The sequence below is a fragment of the Mus caroli genome, unplaced genomic scaffold (genome assembly GCF_978045245.1).
Source record: "Mus caroli unplaced genomic scaffold, Mus_caroli_1 scaffold_7, whole genome shotgun sequence".
Taxonomy (NCBI): Eukaryota; Metazoa; Chordata; class Mammalia; order Rodentia; family Muridae; genus Mus; species Mus caroli.
The window spans coordinates 51,271,838-51,288,532 of record NW_028227262.1 but is presented as its reverse complement, the minus strand read 5'-3'; the positions used below and the strand labels follow the sequence as shown (position 1 = coordinate 51,288,532).

The 16,695-nt window shown below is 44.5% G+C and overlaps 1 protein-coding gene across 5 annotated transcripts in view; it reads right to left on the bottom strand.

Moving 5' to 3' along the window:
• Frmd4b (FERM domain containing 4B) overlaps positions 1–16,695 on the bottom strand; it is a 246,580-nt gene that overhangs the window by 102,451 nt on the left and 127,434 nt on the right. For all 5 annotated transcript variants that reach the window (XM_085840234.1, XM_085840236.1, XM_085840232.1 and 2 more), the window contains exon 5: positions 8,063–8,147. In XM_085840234.1, coding sequence (XP_085696360.1) covers positions 8,063–8,147 — 85 coding nt within the window. The remainder of the gene's footprint in view (positions 1–8,062; positions 8,148–16,695) is intronic.

Below are 16,695 nucleotides of genomic sequence, written 5' to 3'. Positions count from 1 at the left end.
AAGGAGATCCTGCTGGTTGAACATGCTTTTTCATGTTCTCACGTCCAGCCATGGCTGAGTTTGGTTTGCGCACGGGCACTTCAAAACTGAAGCCTAAAGAAGTTGCTTTCCAATGCTGGAGAGATGCCCAGTGGTTAAGAGCACTGGCTGCTCTTCTAGAGGATGTGGGTTCAATTCCCAGCACCCACATGGCAGCTTACAACTGTCCGTAACTCCAGGATCCAACACCCTCACGCAGACATGCATACAGGCAAAACATCAATGCACATAAAAAAAAACAAAAAAACAAACAAACAAAAAAAAAAACGTAGAAAGAACTTGCTTTCTGCTGGCTGTGCTGGCTGGCACACGCTTGTAATCCTACCACTTGAGAGGCTGAGGCAGGAGGCTAAGGCAGGATTATAAATTGGAGGCCAGCCTGGGCTACATAATCAGACCTTGTCTTAAATAAATAAACACTAGCTCGCATTTCCTTTTGTTTTGAGATAGGGTATCTGGTATCACAAATTAATCTCAAACTGATTTCATAGCTGAGCAGGACCTTGAGCTTCCAATTTTCCCGCCTCTACCTCTCTAGTGCTACAGTTACATTCCTGTACTTCCAAGCCTGGTTTGTGCAGTGCAGTGCAGTGTCTCGGGCCCAGTGTACACCAGCTAAGCACTCAATCAACAGACCAACTTATCCTAAGCCCACACTAGCTTTCTATAAGGTGACAACTGATCTTTATTTAACACCTAAAATATTAGAGGAAAACCTATGGGCATTTGATTTAAAACATTAGACTGGCAGTGAAATTCTTCTTTCTACAAAAACTATTATTAATCTTTTTAAAGAATAATTTTAGTGCTGAGAGTGGTAGTGTACACCTTTAATCCCAGCAGAGGCAAATAGATCTCTGTGAATTAAAGGCCAGCCTGGTTTACATAACAAATTCCAGGCCAGCCAGGGCTATATAGTGAGATTCTATGTCAAAAGGAAGCAAAATCATATATTTGTATCTACACACACACACACACACACACACATGAGTATATATATATATATATATATATATATATATATATATATATATATACATGTACACATATTCATTCTTTGGCAATTGTACATATGTATGTAATCTATCTAGATAATATCCATCTTCAACTATTCCCTTTCACTTCTCTGGACGTTCCTCAACACCTCTCTCTTCCATACTTAGGTCCATCCGCCCTCTTTTTTTTCTAAAACCCACCAAGTTCAGTTAGTGCTGTCTACTGGGTGTTGACTGGTCCCCTGGCCTCATCTTAACTTATGTGACCATAGCTTTAGGGAGTTTATGAGTGCAATGGCCATATCATGTCTAGAAGACAGCATATCACAGCGCCCCTCCCCATCCTTCAGCTCCTACATTCTTTCTGCCATGTATCCTGAGCCTTCCTGTAGTTTATACCAACGTCCCATTTAGAGTTGAGCATCAATAGTCAGCTATAGGACTTGGTAATTAACAGTTGCCTACTACACAAAGAAGCATCTCCAAACAAGATGAGAGCAGAATTAATCTCTCTTGAATTCGTCCTTTGATGACATCTATAATTATAGTTGACCAGAGTTAGGTAAATGTTATCAACAATCCCTAGAAAGTATAAATTATGCCAAGTGTAAATGCCTAGATACTGTCCTGTATTTTTTTTTTCTCTAGAAAACACTACATTATTGTTTATATCTTTCCTGAGACCAGGCCAGTCTTGAATTCACTGTAGATCAGAGGCTGGTCTTGAACTCTTGAACCTTCTGCTTCCATGTCTCAGGTACTATGGTTACAGACACATACCATCACACCTGGCCACTTTTGTTATCTCTTGACTTCTTAGGAAGTAAGAAATGTTGCTCATCAGCTCTTCGTATTTACTTCCTGAATAATCACCAGCAGTTCACTGAATGGATGTCTGAGTGGTGTTAAATTGTGCATACGCGTGTTTGCTTTGCGGTAAACAACAATGAAAAGTCTTTATCTCTTTTCCATACTCTCCTAGATATGCAAAGTCAAAAATGAGGTATTTCTTTCAACACAGTTAAAGGTCACTAGCAGCATATTCACAATTCATATGGGCAATGATATTTACAGAGCCACTGGTGCTACCCAGCATTCCAAATGGTTGGTATATTACTGAGCTAAAGCTGGTGACTATGAACCTATTTTCATATCAGCATGCAAAGCTCCAGCTACTGTATTCAATCTTATAGTCATATTTCTGATAATGAAGTATGTAAACAGTGTGGCTTTGTATTTGCAAATCAGAGCTCTCTCTTCCGGCTCATTCTGTCCTCTGTGGAAGGAAAAAAAATAACAAGGCAAGGGGAGCTAGCTCTCTGGCAAAGATGAAGAAGTTGGGGGATTGTTGTAAGAGTAAGTTAACACATTGTGGGTGAGGGATGTGCCCTGCACACTGTGAAGGGAAGCCCATTGGCTCTTAGATGTAGCAGTGAGCCCTAATTCTAGCTGTCAACTCCACTGAGTCATGTTTGCCAATCAATAAACCCACCTACACATCCACAGCTGAAGCTATGTGCTCACAGAACTTATTTATTCCTGTGGCCATGGTTCAGGTGATATTCCTTATGTCAATTGTCCTTAACAAAACACTTTAAGGAATTACTTATGACTGAATGGCAGACAGACAGACACTCCATCCTGTGAACAGACAAGCTATTGTGTAAGCTGTCTTTTGACTGTTGTATACTCATTACATAGAAAATACCCATCCTAAATTCCTATCCATTGTTTTTAAAAAAATAATTATGTGAACAACAGTCTCATACACATTCATACGTAATAGTCCATATTATGTTTTATAAAAACTGTAAAATTTAGCTGGGCATGGTGGTTCATGCCTGTGATCCTAGTATTTGGGGGACGGAGGCAGGTAGGATGCTCTGTGTTTGAGAAGAGTCTGGGATATATGGTAAGATCTCATTTCTAAATAACAGTATTCTAACGTCTCTGAGAAGGCATGAGAAACGTCCCATTGAGAGAGGAGGACCTGCAACTGACAGGCTACAGAGGGACAGACTGAAAAGAGTTCTGTTCCACAACATTCTTCAAGCAGAGTTTAGTGTATAAAGCAGAAGAGAAATACTATCAGTTTAAAACGGCAGGCTTTACATTTTTGTTTTTATTTTTCTTGGCATTAATAAATAGCAGCACAAACAAGACAGAGAAAGCCATTCTGTCAGAGCATGATCAGCTAGGCAGTGATGTCACGCAGGGTGACTGTGTTTCTCCACACAGGAGGGGACAACCCGTGTGGCTGCAGGCTACGTTTCTTACTTCGTAAATGCTGCATTTGGGTGTAAGTGTTGACTCAGCAGCCAACAATTAGGGAATTCTGAACCCCAAAAGAGAGGGTGATAGTAAAGTTTTGGTGGTGGTGACATTTGAGTGTTTTCATAGAACTAGCCAAAGATTCTGCTTTGACAACATCAGCTACCAGATGAGATGGAGCAATAGAGATAGAATGTATTCTCTTCTGTGAAAACGTCCATCCCCGTCCCCCCCAAAACAAATCTTATCAGTTTTCAAAACACTTGACAATTTGGCAACATAAACAGTGAGCCTGGAACAAGCCAAGTGTCATAGTGTCCCTACTTACTGCTGAGGCTTCCAGGCTCTGAGCATGACAGAGCACAGCAGACACCTTGAGCTGAGTTGGAGCTGGAAGATTGAAGAACTGAACTGAAAAGTCTCTGCAGAACAGAGCCCCGAGGGAAGCAAGATGGGGCTTGGGGGGTACTGGGCAGACTAGCAACCACCCTGCATGAAGGATTACCTGAAGGTGGGAACTCATGAAAGGCAGGAAGCGAATGTGGTGCCTCCAGGCAGACTAGGAAACCTTTGAATTCCGGGTACCCAGAAGCAGACCCAGGAGTCTTGGCCCGGTGATGGGAAACAGCTAGTTGACAGTAGAGTGAGCTCTGTTCTGGGCTTGCCTACCAAATCATAAAAACAAGTCTGGAAAAAAGCAAACTGCATCCTAATGACTAGACTGCACCCAGAAACAAATACAAAGAATATTTATGGATGGATAAAAGCAAGTAGCGTTCAAAAAGATAAAATTAGTAATATCTAGGGGCTGGTGAGATGACTCAGAAGGTAAGAGCACTGGCTGCTCTTCCAGAGGATCTGGGTTCCATTCCCCGCACTCAAATCAGGCACATCAAATTTTAAAACTTTTAAGAAGATACAACAAGCAATTGTCTAACAAGCAATCACATATCATCAGGCTGGCAAAACATGGCTAGAAGGGAAAATGAAGTCAACCCAAGACCACCCAGAACTGAGGCATATATTAGTCTATGTGGCCAAGGGTAGGAAAATACCTATCACTATTACATTTTAGATGGTCTGAAGTTAAGTAGTCACATCTACCTGTACAATATTTCTTTTTAAAAAAGCCTTCTTATAATAAATGCTCAAACACCCCCTGAGGATACAACAACAGAAACTCCATAAGGTAACATGCATACACATACACACACACACATACATGCACACACACACATATGCACGTACACACACATGCACTCGTACACATGAACACATGCCAACCCTCACACATGTGTACACACATAAACTGCCCCCACCACATATGCACACAGACATGCACACATGGGCAAAATATACAACAACAAATATGCAACCAAAATAAACCAAAACAGAATACCGCAACCCTAAATGAAAACCAAGAAACAACTTAAGCCTTAGAGTCACTTCTAATGGCCTGGTACCAGCTCCTGAGACTATGGCCACAAACCCAGGTGGGGTAACATGACTGAATGTGGAGTTTTCGAGAGAAAAAAAATCTGGCAACAGTAAAAGGTTTCTGAATGTGCTACAACCAAAGCCTGATTCACAGTCAGCTGTGTGAGGAACCAGCTGTTTCAGGCAGTGCTTGCCTGTGTGGCCTCTCTCCACATCACTGCAGGCTCAGTTCTGAACACACAGCATGCATACTTTGCCCTGTGCACAGCTTACATAACAACATGCCAGCTAGCAATGCCTGAAACCAGACAACCCACAGTTACCAACGCTGAGTGTTAGGTATTGGAGTGTTTTGAATGTGCGTGCAAGCTTTTCTCCACTTGCAGAAGCATAATGATTTCATTATGAAGAACAAAGAATGCTGCTACCTCCCTACCACGATGTCTCAGCATGGAAGTACCAAATTAGTGTCTCTTTGGATTGCAGTGTATCAGAACACTTGATTTTAAACATTGCTGTTTGGGTTGGTGGCTTGAGTTTCATGGAGTTTCACTTGGGATTAGGACCAAATTTCCAACAATTTCTCAAATGGTCTTGAAACACAACACTTCAGCTATCTGCATTTCACAGTTGTATGAAGTGTTCTTAGCACTGACAATTATAACACCAAAATGTTAATTAACTATGAAAAATTTTGAATATTTCCTACATCCTATGATACCCGACCTTCAGCCAAGATCGAATTCTATATGTAAAAATAAACACATCCATTTCATCAGTATGAACATTTACTTTTATCTTTAAAAAATGGTAAAATATGTGTATATATCAAAGAATTGTTTTAAAATGAATCTCTATATGATTTGTTATCAATAATTTTGATACCTACTTTATATACCTAAATGTCTAGAGTCACATTAAAAAAAGAGGTCACAAGGAAATTACTGATCACCCAGCTCTGCCAAATTGTTGAGTCCGAGGTCCTAGTAAGAATCTGTCTCAGAATACAAGATGGGCAGTTCCTGAGGAAAGACACCCAGGGTTGTCTGATCTGTACCTGCACATGCACACACATGCACTGGCACACATATGACCCACATACATGTAAGCATACACAAATACCTCGCAAATACCGCACCCCCCACATACACACCCCTTTCTAAATCTAATATAAAGGATAAACCTAGAGACCCAAGACACTTAAGTCACAAGGAACACTAAGAAAGCTGTATCAAGGCATTAACACATAATCAAACTGTCTAAAGTGGAAACTTGGAAAGACAGCTGGAGAAAAAGACACTTCACACACTGAGCCACAAAGACTTGGTGTGGTGGCAGATCCCTCATCAGGAACAACATAAGAAAAATCATAATGAATCATTATTTTTGTAGAAATGAAAAAACTGCCAATGTATGCTTTTATATCTTATGGACTAACATTCAAAAACTGAAGACAAAGGCCGGCCAGTGCTTTCAGAAAGAAGCTTGGAAGGATAAGTCACCAGCTGACTCACATGGTATGGGGAATGTTACCCAGTGTCTTTCAGGTAGAAGAAAAGTTAAGCCAGGCAGAAAAGAGTGAATCAAGACAAAACAGAAATGGGGGCCCGAGTGATAACTATGCTTTTATAGTATTTAAATATCTTTGAAGGTGATCAAAATGTCACACAGAAGTAGTGATGTCCCCAGCATCTGCAGCAGAGCCAAAAGTGAGGAATGATGGGAACCGTCTACACGGAGAAACGGAAGGAGCTCACAGGATGTGTGCAATGCTGGGGCTTCCCTGAGACAGATGTGGTACGATGAAGATGTATACCGTCAACTCAAAAGCAATCATGAAGACAGCAAGCCAAAGAGAGTTAATCCAACCAGGGCGGTAAAGTGAGGTCATAAAACACTCAGTGAAAGGCCAGGGAGATGCTAAATCCCTTGCCGTGCAATCACTAATCCTCGGAGCTCATGGGAAGCCAGGCACAGTCTGTGTGTAATTCCAGTGCTCACGGGGGATAGGAGACAGTGCTAGGAGACTAAAGAGCCAGCCAGTCTGGCAGACACAGTATGTGAGCACGGTCTCGGACAGGTGGTAGGCGAGGATCAGCTCCCAAGGTTGTCCTTGAACTTCCACACATGTGCAATGGCAGGGATGTATAGTTACTCACATATGTACAGATACATACATCACACACACACACACACACACACTCGCACACACAAATTCAACAGAAATAATAAACATCGGAAAGTGCCAGACTTGGACCAGGGCTGTCAGTAGTCATAGCATATATAACTAGCATAAATACTCCAGTGAAGAGACAGTGTGAAGGCCAGCGCTGACTCTCGGGCCTGAGGATCTTGAGTTTTATCTCTGTTACTCATGTAAAAGAAAGAATGGACTCCACCCCTGAAAGCTTCCTTCTTATCTCCCTATGTGTGCCAGGGAGTGTGCAGCCCTGCACCTTGACACACACAATACAAATAAATAAAGATAAAAAATAAAATAGCCTGGGCTGCATAACAACAGTCTCCCCAAAACCCAACCAGCCCCCTCCCCAAGGCCCACACTAACGCCATACAAAAGCAAATGAAACCAAACTTTAGGCAGGCATTTCAACTTAGCTGTATCCCTTCAATCCCGAGCCTCTTTTTTTTAAATTTTTTTCTTCTGAAATGTTTAAGTGATGTTTGTAAAAGTAACTTGTCCTTGAGGGACAGAAACAAAACAAAGGAAAACAACCTCCGCTGGCCCATGACTAAAGAGAACCGACCTGCTGCTGAAAGTGGTCAGTCGAGCTCAGCTGCCAGCTCTGTTTCCTTGGAGCTAAGGTGGGCGTGGCCTTAGGGACTGGCAGGCTGGACGGGAACTGGGATTGCTTTTTTTTTTTTTTGAAGTATGGTGAATGCTAAAGCGAGGAGGCTTCCTGCACTCTGAAGGGATCCATCTTTGTGTCTTTCTTGCTCATACCGTGGGGAGCCTCCCTTAGCTACTTTTGAAGCAGTGATTGAGTGGAGGTGTAATTATCCCGCTTCACCATTCGGCATCTGAAGAGGGGCCCAGGAGGGGAGGGCTGAGGAGAGCGCCTGGGGAGGGGAGAGGGGTTGGGATGGGGTGGGCTGAGGAGAGTGGCTGGGGAGGAGCGAATTGGGGAGAGGGCCTGTTGAGGAGTGGGTTGGGGTGGGAGGGGTTGCAGAGGGGTAGGTTGGGAAGCTGATATTGAGGAGAGAGACTGTATTCTTTCCCAAGTTAGGAAGTAAAAGGGCAGGCGAGACCATGTCACAGTCTCTGGGGAGACATCCCACGAACACACAAATAAGTGCCTTACCTTGTGTACACAGGCCTTTGCGTTCAGGAAAAACAGCTCCACGGTGTTCTTATCCTTTAGAAAGGATATGCTCTCGATGTAGAACCTGAAAGACAGTATGCGGAGTTCAATCCTTCAGACTTGACTTCCAACTCTTGGCATGATTCCATTTCCTCAAAGACAGCGCTAAGGAGCCACATGGTCCTGCTTTGGTTTTTATGTCGCACACCACCTCAGTGCTCGCACACACCTCCCTGCAGATGAAGTCGCCTACAGAGCATTAACTGCGTGTAGGCCGTGAGTTAAAGTGAGATTCAGCACGGGGTCAACCTGCAAACACTGTGTGTGTGTGTGTGTGTGTGTGTGTGTGTGTGTGCTCCCCCCACCCCCGAACTCATTCCGTGAGCACACAAGCCCGGTGAAGAGCCCAGAGCAAGCAGGCCGTGTAGTCTGAACATTAAGGCATCCTGCTGGTTGGGGTTGGTGAGGGACTCCAGGCCTTACCCCATCTCACACAGAGTTACAGTTAGGCCGGCTGTTCCCTTTCTTTGGAGAGCTAGGGTTTCCCTTGGCTGGAAGCCAAGCTCCCCTTAGCTGTTAGTTTTGCTCTTTTCTCATGCAAATCAGGGCACAACAGGCCTCATTCCCCTTGTCCTTTCGAAGATTTTTCTTGTACTGTGTGTGAGCCAACAGATTCTAAGTTCCTTCTTAGCTGGGGGTGGGGGGATGGGGCTAGAGGGGTGGGGGGAGGGAAGGGTGGTTCTGACAGCTTTGAGGTGGGAAGGGAGGAAGGCATCAAGCCTTCCTCATCAACACACAGTGCTAAAAGCTGTCGAGGGAGGACTGGGGCTCTGCGCTGAGCACAGGTAAACCTGAGCCCTGGCATTTTTTTGAGTTCTAGAATCTTCTTGTTAAATTATACAGGAGGGACATAATGTCCTAGGGCAACTCACACAGCTGGGGTCCTCAAAAGGAACTTGCTCTCAAACCAGTGAGAATGGAAACACAAGAGGACTGTGGTAGGGGGATGATCCCCTCAGGCCTGGGAAGTCACATGGGGAAGTCACATGGGGCTTGAGCATTTTGTTACTTTTTTCCTTTCTTGTTAATGAAATATGTGAGCCACTAATGCAGCTGTAAAAGGAGTTGTCACCAAAATGTTAAGATGGTTTGGAAAGTGGCACCTCTGTGTGTTGCCTTGTCAGGGGAGGCTCCAGGAGGAGAATAAATCTGGGATATTTGTACTTAAAAGGGTTTAGCTCACTGTTAAGTGAGATTAATGAAGGCTGGGAGACTTGGTTTTTGAAAAGTGTGAGGGCAGGAAAGGAAATGAGGAGTTATGGGAAAACAGGCTTTTGAATAAGAAAAATCTAGACTGTCATCTCTGTTTAACATTAACAGAGGTGTGTAGTCTTGTATCTTTATTAAGGTAAGTGTCATGACTGAACTTATAATTTTGGAGAGTTGAAGTTAGATATTAAGTGTGAACTATTTTTTTTAAATCTTATGATTGCTAAGAAAATCTCTCCCCCTGTCCTTCTCCTTCTGATTCATGCGTGGCACTGGTTTTCAACCTTCCTAATGCTGTGGCCCTTTAATATAGCTCCTCATGTTCTGGTGACCCCCAGTCATAAAGTTACTTCCATTGCCACCTCATAACTGTACTTTTGCTGCTGCTGTTATGAATCATAATAGAAATATCAGATATGACGAGGGTCTTAGGGAACCCCTGTAAGAGAGTCATTTGATCCCAGAGGGTTGCATCCACAGGTTAAGAATGGCTGCTGTAGAGCGGGAATAAAGTGATATGTGCCATCTACTCTAGATAGATCCTTTTGTATAAGGGGGAGCTACTGACATTACACAACAAATGGGGTGGCCAGTACAATGCCTAGGTATGGTAGGTGTTAACATTCTGTCTAAAGTCCACCCCTACTGTTACCTGGCAACAGCCAGGTATGCTCCTCCCCACAGTCTTTGACTCTATAAAGATAACCCAAGGAGGTTTCCAGCAAGAGACTGGAGGGACAGCATCAGGATCCTGGCTGTTGACTGGCCTCCTGCCATGTGCTGGGCTATGCTCAGAATTCTCATGTATTCTCCCATTTAACTGTCACAGGCTCGGGTCTGTTACCATCCTTTCATAGGTATAGCCACGGAAAGTCAGAGCTCTGCTTGAAGAATAGGCTACATCTGACTTGGCCTCTTTTGACTCTGTTGAGAATACTGTTAACTTCTTTCCAGCTGCCTCTCCAGCTGCTGCTGGGTGAGCAATTGTACAGGAAGCTAAGCCCTCAGGAACTGCAGCTATCTCATTTATGTTAATAAACTTATTGAGAAACAAGACTGGTGTCATCATTAGTGTACTAACATGTATGGACATATGTTTTCTCTCTGCCTTCAAAACAGCAAAGCCAGCACTTCTGGGCAGCGGCTAGCAGGTGATACATCTTGAGCTAAAGTGTACAGTTGGAGCTGCCTAGAAGGGAGAGGCTCCCCCAGAGAAGAGATCTCCTAGCCCAGAATCCCCTGCCATACCAAAGACTCCCAAACCTACCTTCCATTCCAAGATTCTCTATTTCTATCCCTCCTTTACCTTTTAAAATCACACTCTGTATTCAATAGAATACCTCCTGTCCAAAAGATTCATTTTGTACATTGTTGAGAGTACAGCAATGAAAACAGAACATTCATTGTCAACATACCATCAGCCAGCCAGACATGAATTTATTTATGACTAGAAATTATTCCTTTACCAGACACTGAATACCTGATTGGCAACAAACACTGAGAAAGATAATGGGGAAGTTAGGGGCAGTAATGACAGTATTGATAAGGACAATAGTAACCATTTACCCAGAGTGCTCTAGGAGCTGGCCACTGGGTAGGAATTCCCCATATTGTTTTTATCTCCACTTTTTAGGTTGAAGAGAACTAGAGAACGTACATGCCAAATAGAAACATTCAGATCTGTAGAATTGGCTACTGAGTGACAACCTACTTGGCTCAAAAGGATCAACTATATCACACCATTCTTATCCAAAGACACTGAAGATGAACAGGTTTTCCTTCAAAGACCATCCGTCATAAAGGAGAAGCAGCATACACAGCCATAACACAACATGCTGATTACTCTCATTCAGGCATTCTGTCACTCTGGACTACTGCAGTGACTACCTCTCACAGAATAGAACTGTACAGAAACCGTAAGCACGATGGACTTTCACACTGATGAGTTCATAACAATTCCTTCACCCTATTTAAAATCCAATTCTCATTCAGATTTTCCCTCTCTCGCCAGCACTTTCTTCTTAAATTCTGTATCTGAATCAATAACTCTGAATTGATCTGCAAGGAAAATCACATGTGCAAAGCCAGAAGGCTGCTGGTTGGATATGAATTGGTGAGGTTGAGCAGGGGACTATCCTTGGAGGATGGGAGAATATACTCTGATGTGTAGGTGTGTGGCCCAGGCTAGACCAGGCCAGTGTTTTCACTGTGGTATTTAACACGGGTAGAGTGATAAAGATGTCTGGATCTTAGTTGGTCTGCCAGTATCAATCCAATGCATGGCTCTGTCCTCAAGTTCCTGCTCTCCAGACCCTCTCTGAAGCTGGGTTTCCTCCGAGGGCTTTGTTCATTTTCCTACAATGATGTTTCTTTCTATGTTAGCTGCAATTGGACCCTGTTTGCTGGCATCCAAGGGACCAGATTAAGTGCTGCAATATGTGCTCTTCTACAGATAGCAGCATTCTCTCTCTCTCTCTCTCTCTCTCTCTCTCTCTCTCTCTCTCTCTCTCTCTCCCTCTCCCTCTCCCTCTCCCTCTCCCTCTCCCTCTCCCTCTCCCTCTCCCTCTCTCTCTCCCTCTCTCTCCCACACACTCATCAGTAAAACCAGATACAGTAGCAAGCAAATTCTAAGTATTCTTTGTAGAAGGCTGAAGTACAGAGATGCAATCTTCTTCTTCTCTCTTGTCCACAGAGTCTAATAGACTTCCTAGTGTATGTCCCAAGCAAATATAATTCTTTCCTATAGTAACAACCTCAATGAAATACACTATAAGCACATTACCATGGGCGCCTACAAGAGAGATGCCATTAACGCAGCTGATAAATAAAAGGGAGAATGCTGCCAAAATGAAATCCATCGCCTAAGCGCCACAGGAGAGGGGACAATTGAGCTGACTCTTAAAGAATGTATGAGGTCAGCAGGTGACAGTGGCAGGAAGGTCACACCAGGCAGAATACATATCAGCCCGAGCAGTTCTCTTGCCAGGCTTTGAGAGCTGAAGGACCCGCCTTGCTGGTGGTCTAGCAGCAAATCGATCTGTAGTTCTTCCAGCTGTGAATAGATCCCTCCATACCGTAGATCGCAGGGCTCATCCCTCATGCGCAGGCCCCTGACTCTATCCTACTTCCAGAGAACAGGTCCCTATCCTATTTCTCACCAGCCCTTGCCAGTGCTCCCTGGATAGGGCTTCTGCCTGGGCATCGGATTACCAGCTCTCTGAATCCACCATCCTGCCAAGGGAATCTCTGTGACAACCTCGGGTGTGTGGGTTGTGTATGAAAAGCACAGGTGATCTTCAGGGATAATGACTCTCTAGACTCACTCATGAACACCTACTGCTTCAGCTTCTTTCAAAACAGATAGTGCTCATTTTCTGTAGGTTTACTGTGAGGAATCTCACCGTGAGTCCTTTAATCTGATGGCCAGGCTACATGTTCGGCTTCAGGACCAACTCAGGCACTTTGAATAGGTATCTATCTCTCTGGAGACAAGCCACAGACATGAGGAAGGATAATTTCTTGGGAAGAAGAATTGCTTGGGGGAGCTTTTGTCCTCAATTTTTCCTGCTCTTCTGACACATTCTCACCTTCCTCGTGGCTTGCTCGTATTCTGGATTCTGGAACTCTAGAACAAGACATCTCAATGCCATGATGACAAAGACAGACTACAGTTGGAGGAAGATGGCCTGCTGGTCAGATAGCAAGATGGTATATGGAAGAGAACAGGGTGTGGAAAGGTGGCTCAGTTGGTAAAGAGCTTGTCCTCTTAGTTCAAGCTCAGGGATCTATGTAAAAAGTTGGGTATGGTGGCACTCACTTCACACAGGTGGATCCCTGGCGCTTGCTGGCCAGACAGCCTAGCCTATTCAGCGAGCTCCAAGCCACTGATACCCTGTCTTAAAAACCAAATGGACATCACCTGAGGAGTGACATCTGAGGTTGACTTTTGACCTCCATATGAATATATGTATGAACATACGCATACACACACACATACACACATCACTGGAGTTCCTTGGGTGGGTTCTTCTTTGAACAGTTACTAATGTTTGGGCAGCCACCATTTATGTGTCATAGTATTTATCCATAGATGTCAAACAATGCTGTGGGGCTTGGTGACACTTGTCTGTATCTCAAAGCCTACAGAGGGCCAGGTCATCAGTCTGGGTCCCAGTGTCTCTCTTCCCTTGGGACAAACATAGTGGGCAGCACACACTTTATGGCATAGAATGTATGGCACTAGTAATTATTAATATATTGCTATTGTAGCCAGGCAGCCCTGAAATTCCTATGTAGTCTAGGTAAGCTTCCACCTTCACCTCTTAAGGCTGGTCCTCCATGTGAAACAGACCGGGAAAATATGGCTACACAAATGGCTGCCTGGTCAGCTGTGACTTACATTCTCCTCAAGTGAGCATGTTTACTTTCTTAACTAAGGTCTTAGCGGAGTTTGTGTGACAATGTTCTCAAAAGGTGACGTGGGCCAGAATCACACAATCATTTTGTAGTTATAACAATACTCAGCTGATACCTGGCAAGAGCTGGGCCCAGAGCAACACAGCCCGCTGTAGTTTCTCTAGGCTGCCATGGATGATTGTAAGAACTTACTTCTGGCTGCGGAGATGGTACACTCAGCCAAGTTGCTTCCTGTCTTCTTGCCCCCACTAGCTAGCACATACAGGTGCATCCACCTACCCACAGGCACCTACACCTATGAATATATACACACATCAGAGAGAGAGAGAGAGAGCCCCCTATAGATAGGTAGGTAGGTTGGTTGGTAGATGGATAGATAGATGGATAGATGGATAGATAGAGAACTCACAGCAACCACACGCCTCAGAAGCCTTTCATCAGATCTTGAGCCACATTCTGAACAGGGCAATCAATTCCTATTTATTACTTGTAATGACCCTACAGTGCAGACTTGATCTCCTTCACCATGCAAGCTAAAGGCTGAGTTGTAATTTTGTTTAAAAGCATCTCTCTGTCTCCAAGCACCTCTCTCTCTCTCTCTCTCTCTCTCTCTCTCTCTCTCTCTCTCTCTCTCTCTCTCTCTCTTGCCCAGCAGTAATAGTATAGTATGGAAGGAGGTCCCCCGTGCTCCCTTTCACTGCTGTGAGGGGAACATTCTTGGAGAACTCCCAAGAGAAGCATTCTTTGCTTCTCCTATGCACGCAGGGCCAGAACTGCATTTCCTCCTCCCTGCATTTCCAGACTGGCTAGTGAGCCAGACAGGACACCCAGCTGAGGCTGTAGCTGCCCTCAAAGGAGACTGAGGTTTCCAAGCTCTCTAGAAGGGCCGGTGACCTTGTATGAAGAATGCGAGGTCCTGGCTATGACCTGCTTGGGACAGGAGTGAGCATCCTTAAGGACAGTTTATTAAGTGCTTGTCTCTTCAAAGCAGGATCCTACCAACCTCCTGAGGGCAAACAGAGGCTAAGGCTTTGCAAGGAACTCGGATAGCAGGGGAGGCATGTCTGGTGGGGAGAGGGCAGCTGGGTGTGGTGACTAATGAAGATAAATGCTCAGGTCCTCCACCCTGAGCAGATGGGACTAGGTTGGACCCAAGCCAGACATCTCAAATCTTCCACAGTGAAAGGCTGTAAATCACCCAATGGGCTATTTTACCCACTCGGCACATGGAGACAGACTCTGGGATTTAAAACGTACAAGTACCTAACATGCATTGGCAGCCTCCATCACTGTTAGCATGCGATGCTCCAACCGACCCCCACACTAGACTAGCAGTACCTGTTCTGCACCACAAATTTTGTGGCTGAGAAGTGAAAAGGTTGGGATGGGACTGAGAATGGTGGGAAAGCCTGCTGCCCATGGTGGGAGGGCTGAGGGATACGGATACTGAGGTGATGATCAAGGGCTTGGGCGGGGGTGGGGGGTGGGGGGGGGGGCGGTGCTGGCCAGAGGAGGAGGAGGCCAGGCATGCCTCTCAGTGTTTTATAGTTCATAGACAAGCTGGCCCCAAATATTAGCTCTTTGAGAAAACCTGTGTCAAAGAGCATACCACAGGTTTAACTTGAAAAATTTATTATCTCTATTATTCTTGGTGGGGGAGATTGTGGGGGGGGGGATGTAGGGGGTGGAGCGTTCAGGCTACCACAGTGTGCATGTGGTGGTCAGAGGGCAATTTTGTGGACTTGGTTCTCTCCTTCGCTTTCACATGGGTTCTGGGGTTAAATTCAGGTCACCAGGAGTTCAGGGCAAGTGCCTTTGCTCACTACCCCTCATTTTACTTTTACTGCACCCTAAGCCTTCTTTCATTGGCTTGAGATACACACTCTTGCACACACTCATGCACACGCACACACACACACACTGGGGAGACAGAGAGACAGACATTCATTCATGGCCTCTTTTTAAAAGCTGGATATAGGAGGTAGAAACAGCCTGCTATCTGATGGAGGAGCAGACATGTAAATCCATAAGAAACTTGAATCTGGTCTGGACATGTGTTCAAGGGATTCTGTGTCTTTCGGGAACTTGAGGTAGAATGGTGGAATCTCAGAAGTGGAAACCGAGACGCAGTCCGGGAAGTTCAGAATCGGTCCGGCCAGTGACAGGGTCACAATTGGCATTAAAGCATTCCCAGCTACTCCCAGGCTCTGAGATGCTCTACATCCAGAAGAGACTGGCATGGGGGTGGGGGCTTTGAAGACTCATACCCCTGCTCACCCTTTGCGAGTCTCGGAGGGGTCCATTACTCCTTTGGCTAACCACACTCCTCTTTAAAAGGATGGCCTCTCCTTGCCTGTGGCTGCCACTTTCCTTCTCTAACGCATCATGGCCTCGGGAGAGCTTCTTTTTATTACTCTTTGCACTTGTATGAAAAAAAAAAAAACCCACAAGATTTACTCAAATAATTTACTCTTGCCCATTGCAGGAGGAACATCAAGCGGTGTTAGTAATTCGTCACTACAGGCATTCTACTTGGAGGCTTAACCTGCTAACATCTGAAATTCCTTTTCCTTTTCAAATGATTTATTGATTTTTCTTTTCTGTGCATTGGTGTTTTGCCCGCATGTGAGTCATGTTGGGGTGTCGGATCCCCTGAAACTGGAGTTATAGACAGTTGTGAGCTGCCCATATTTGAGGCCAAGAAATGACCCTGAGTCCTCTGGAAGAGCAGCCAGAGTTCGAAACTGCAGAGCTATCTCTCTGGCCCTTGGAACTCTCTTTTTCAATGTGTTTAAATACTTCACAAAAGGATTTTCATGTTAAATATTCTATTTTGTGGTCTTTCCTTTTTCCACTTAGAATTTGCTTAAAGTATCTTTCTATAACAATAAATCTCTCCTCACGGCAGTCTACAAATAAATAAATAAAAAATAGAAATAACGTTTTTT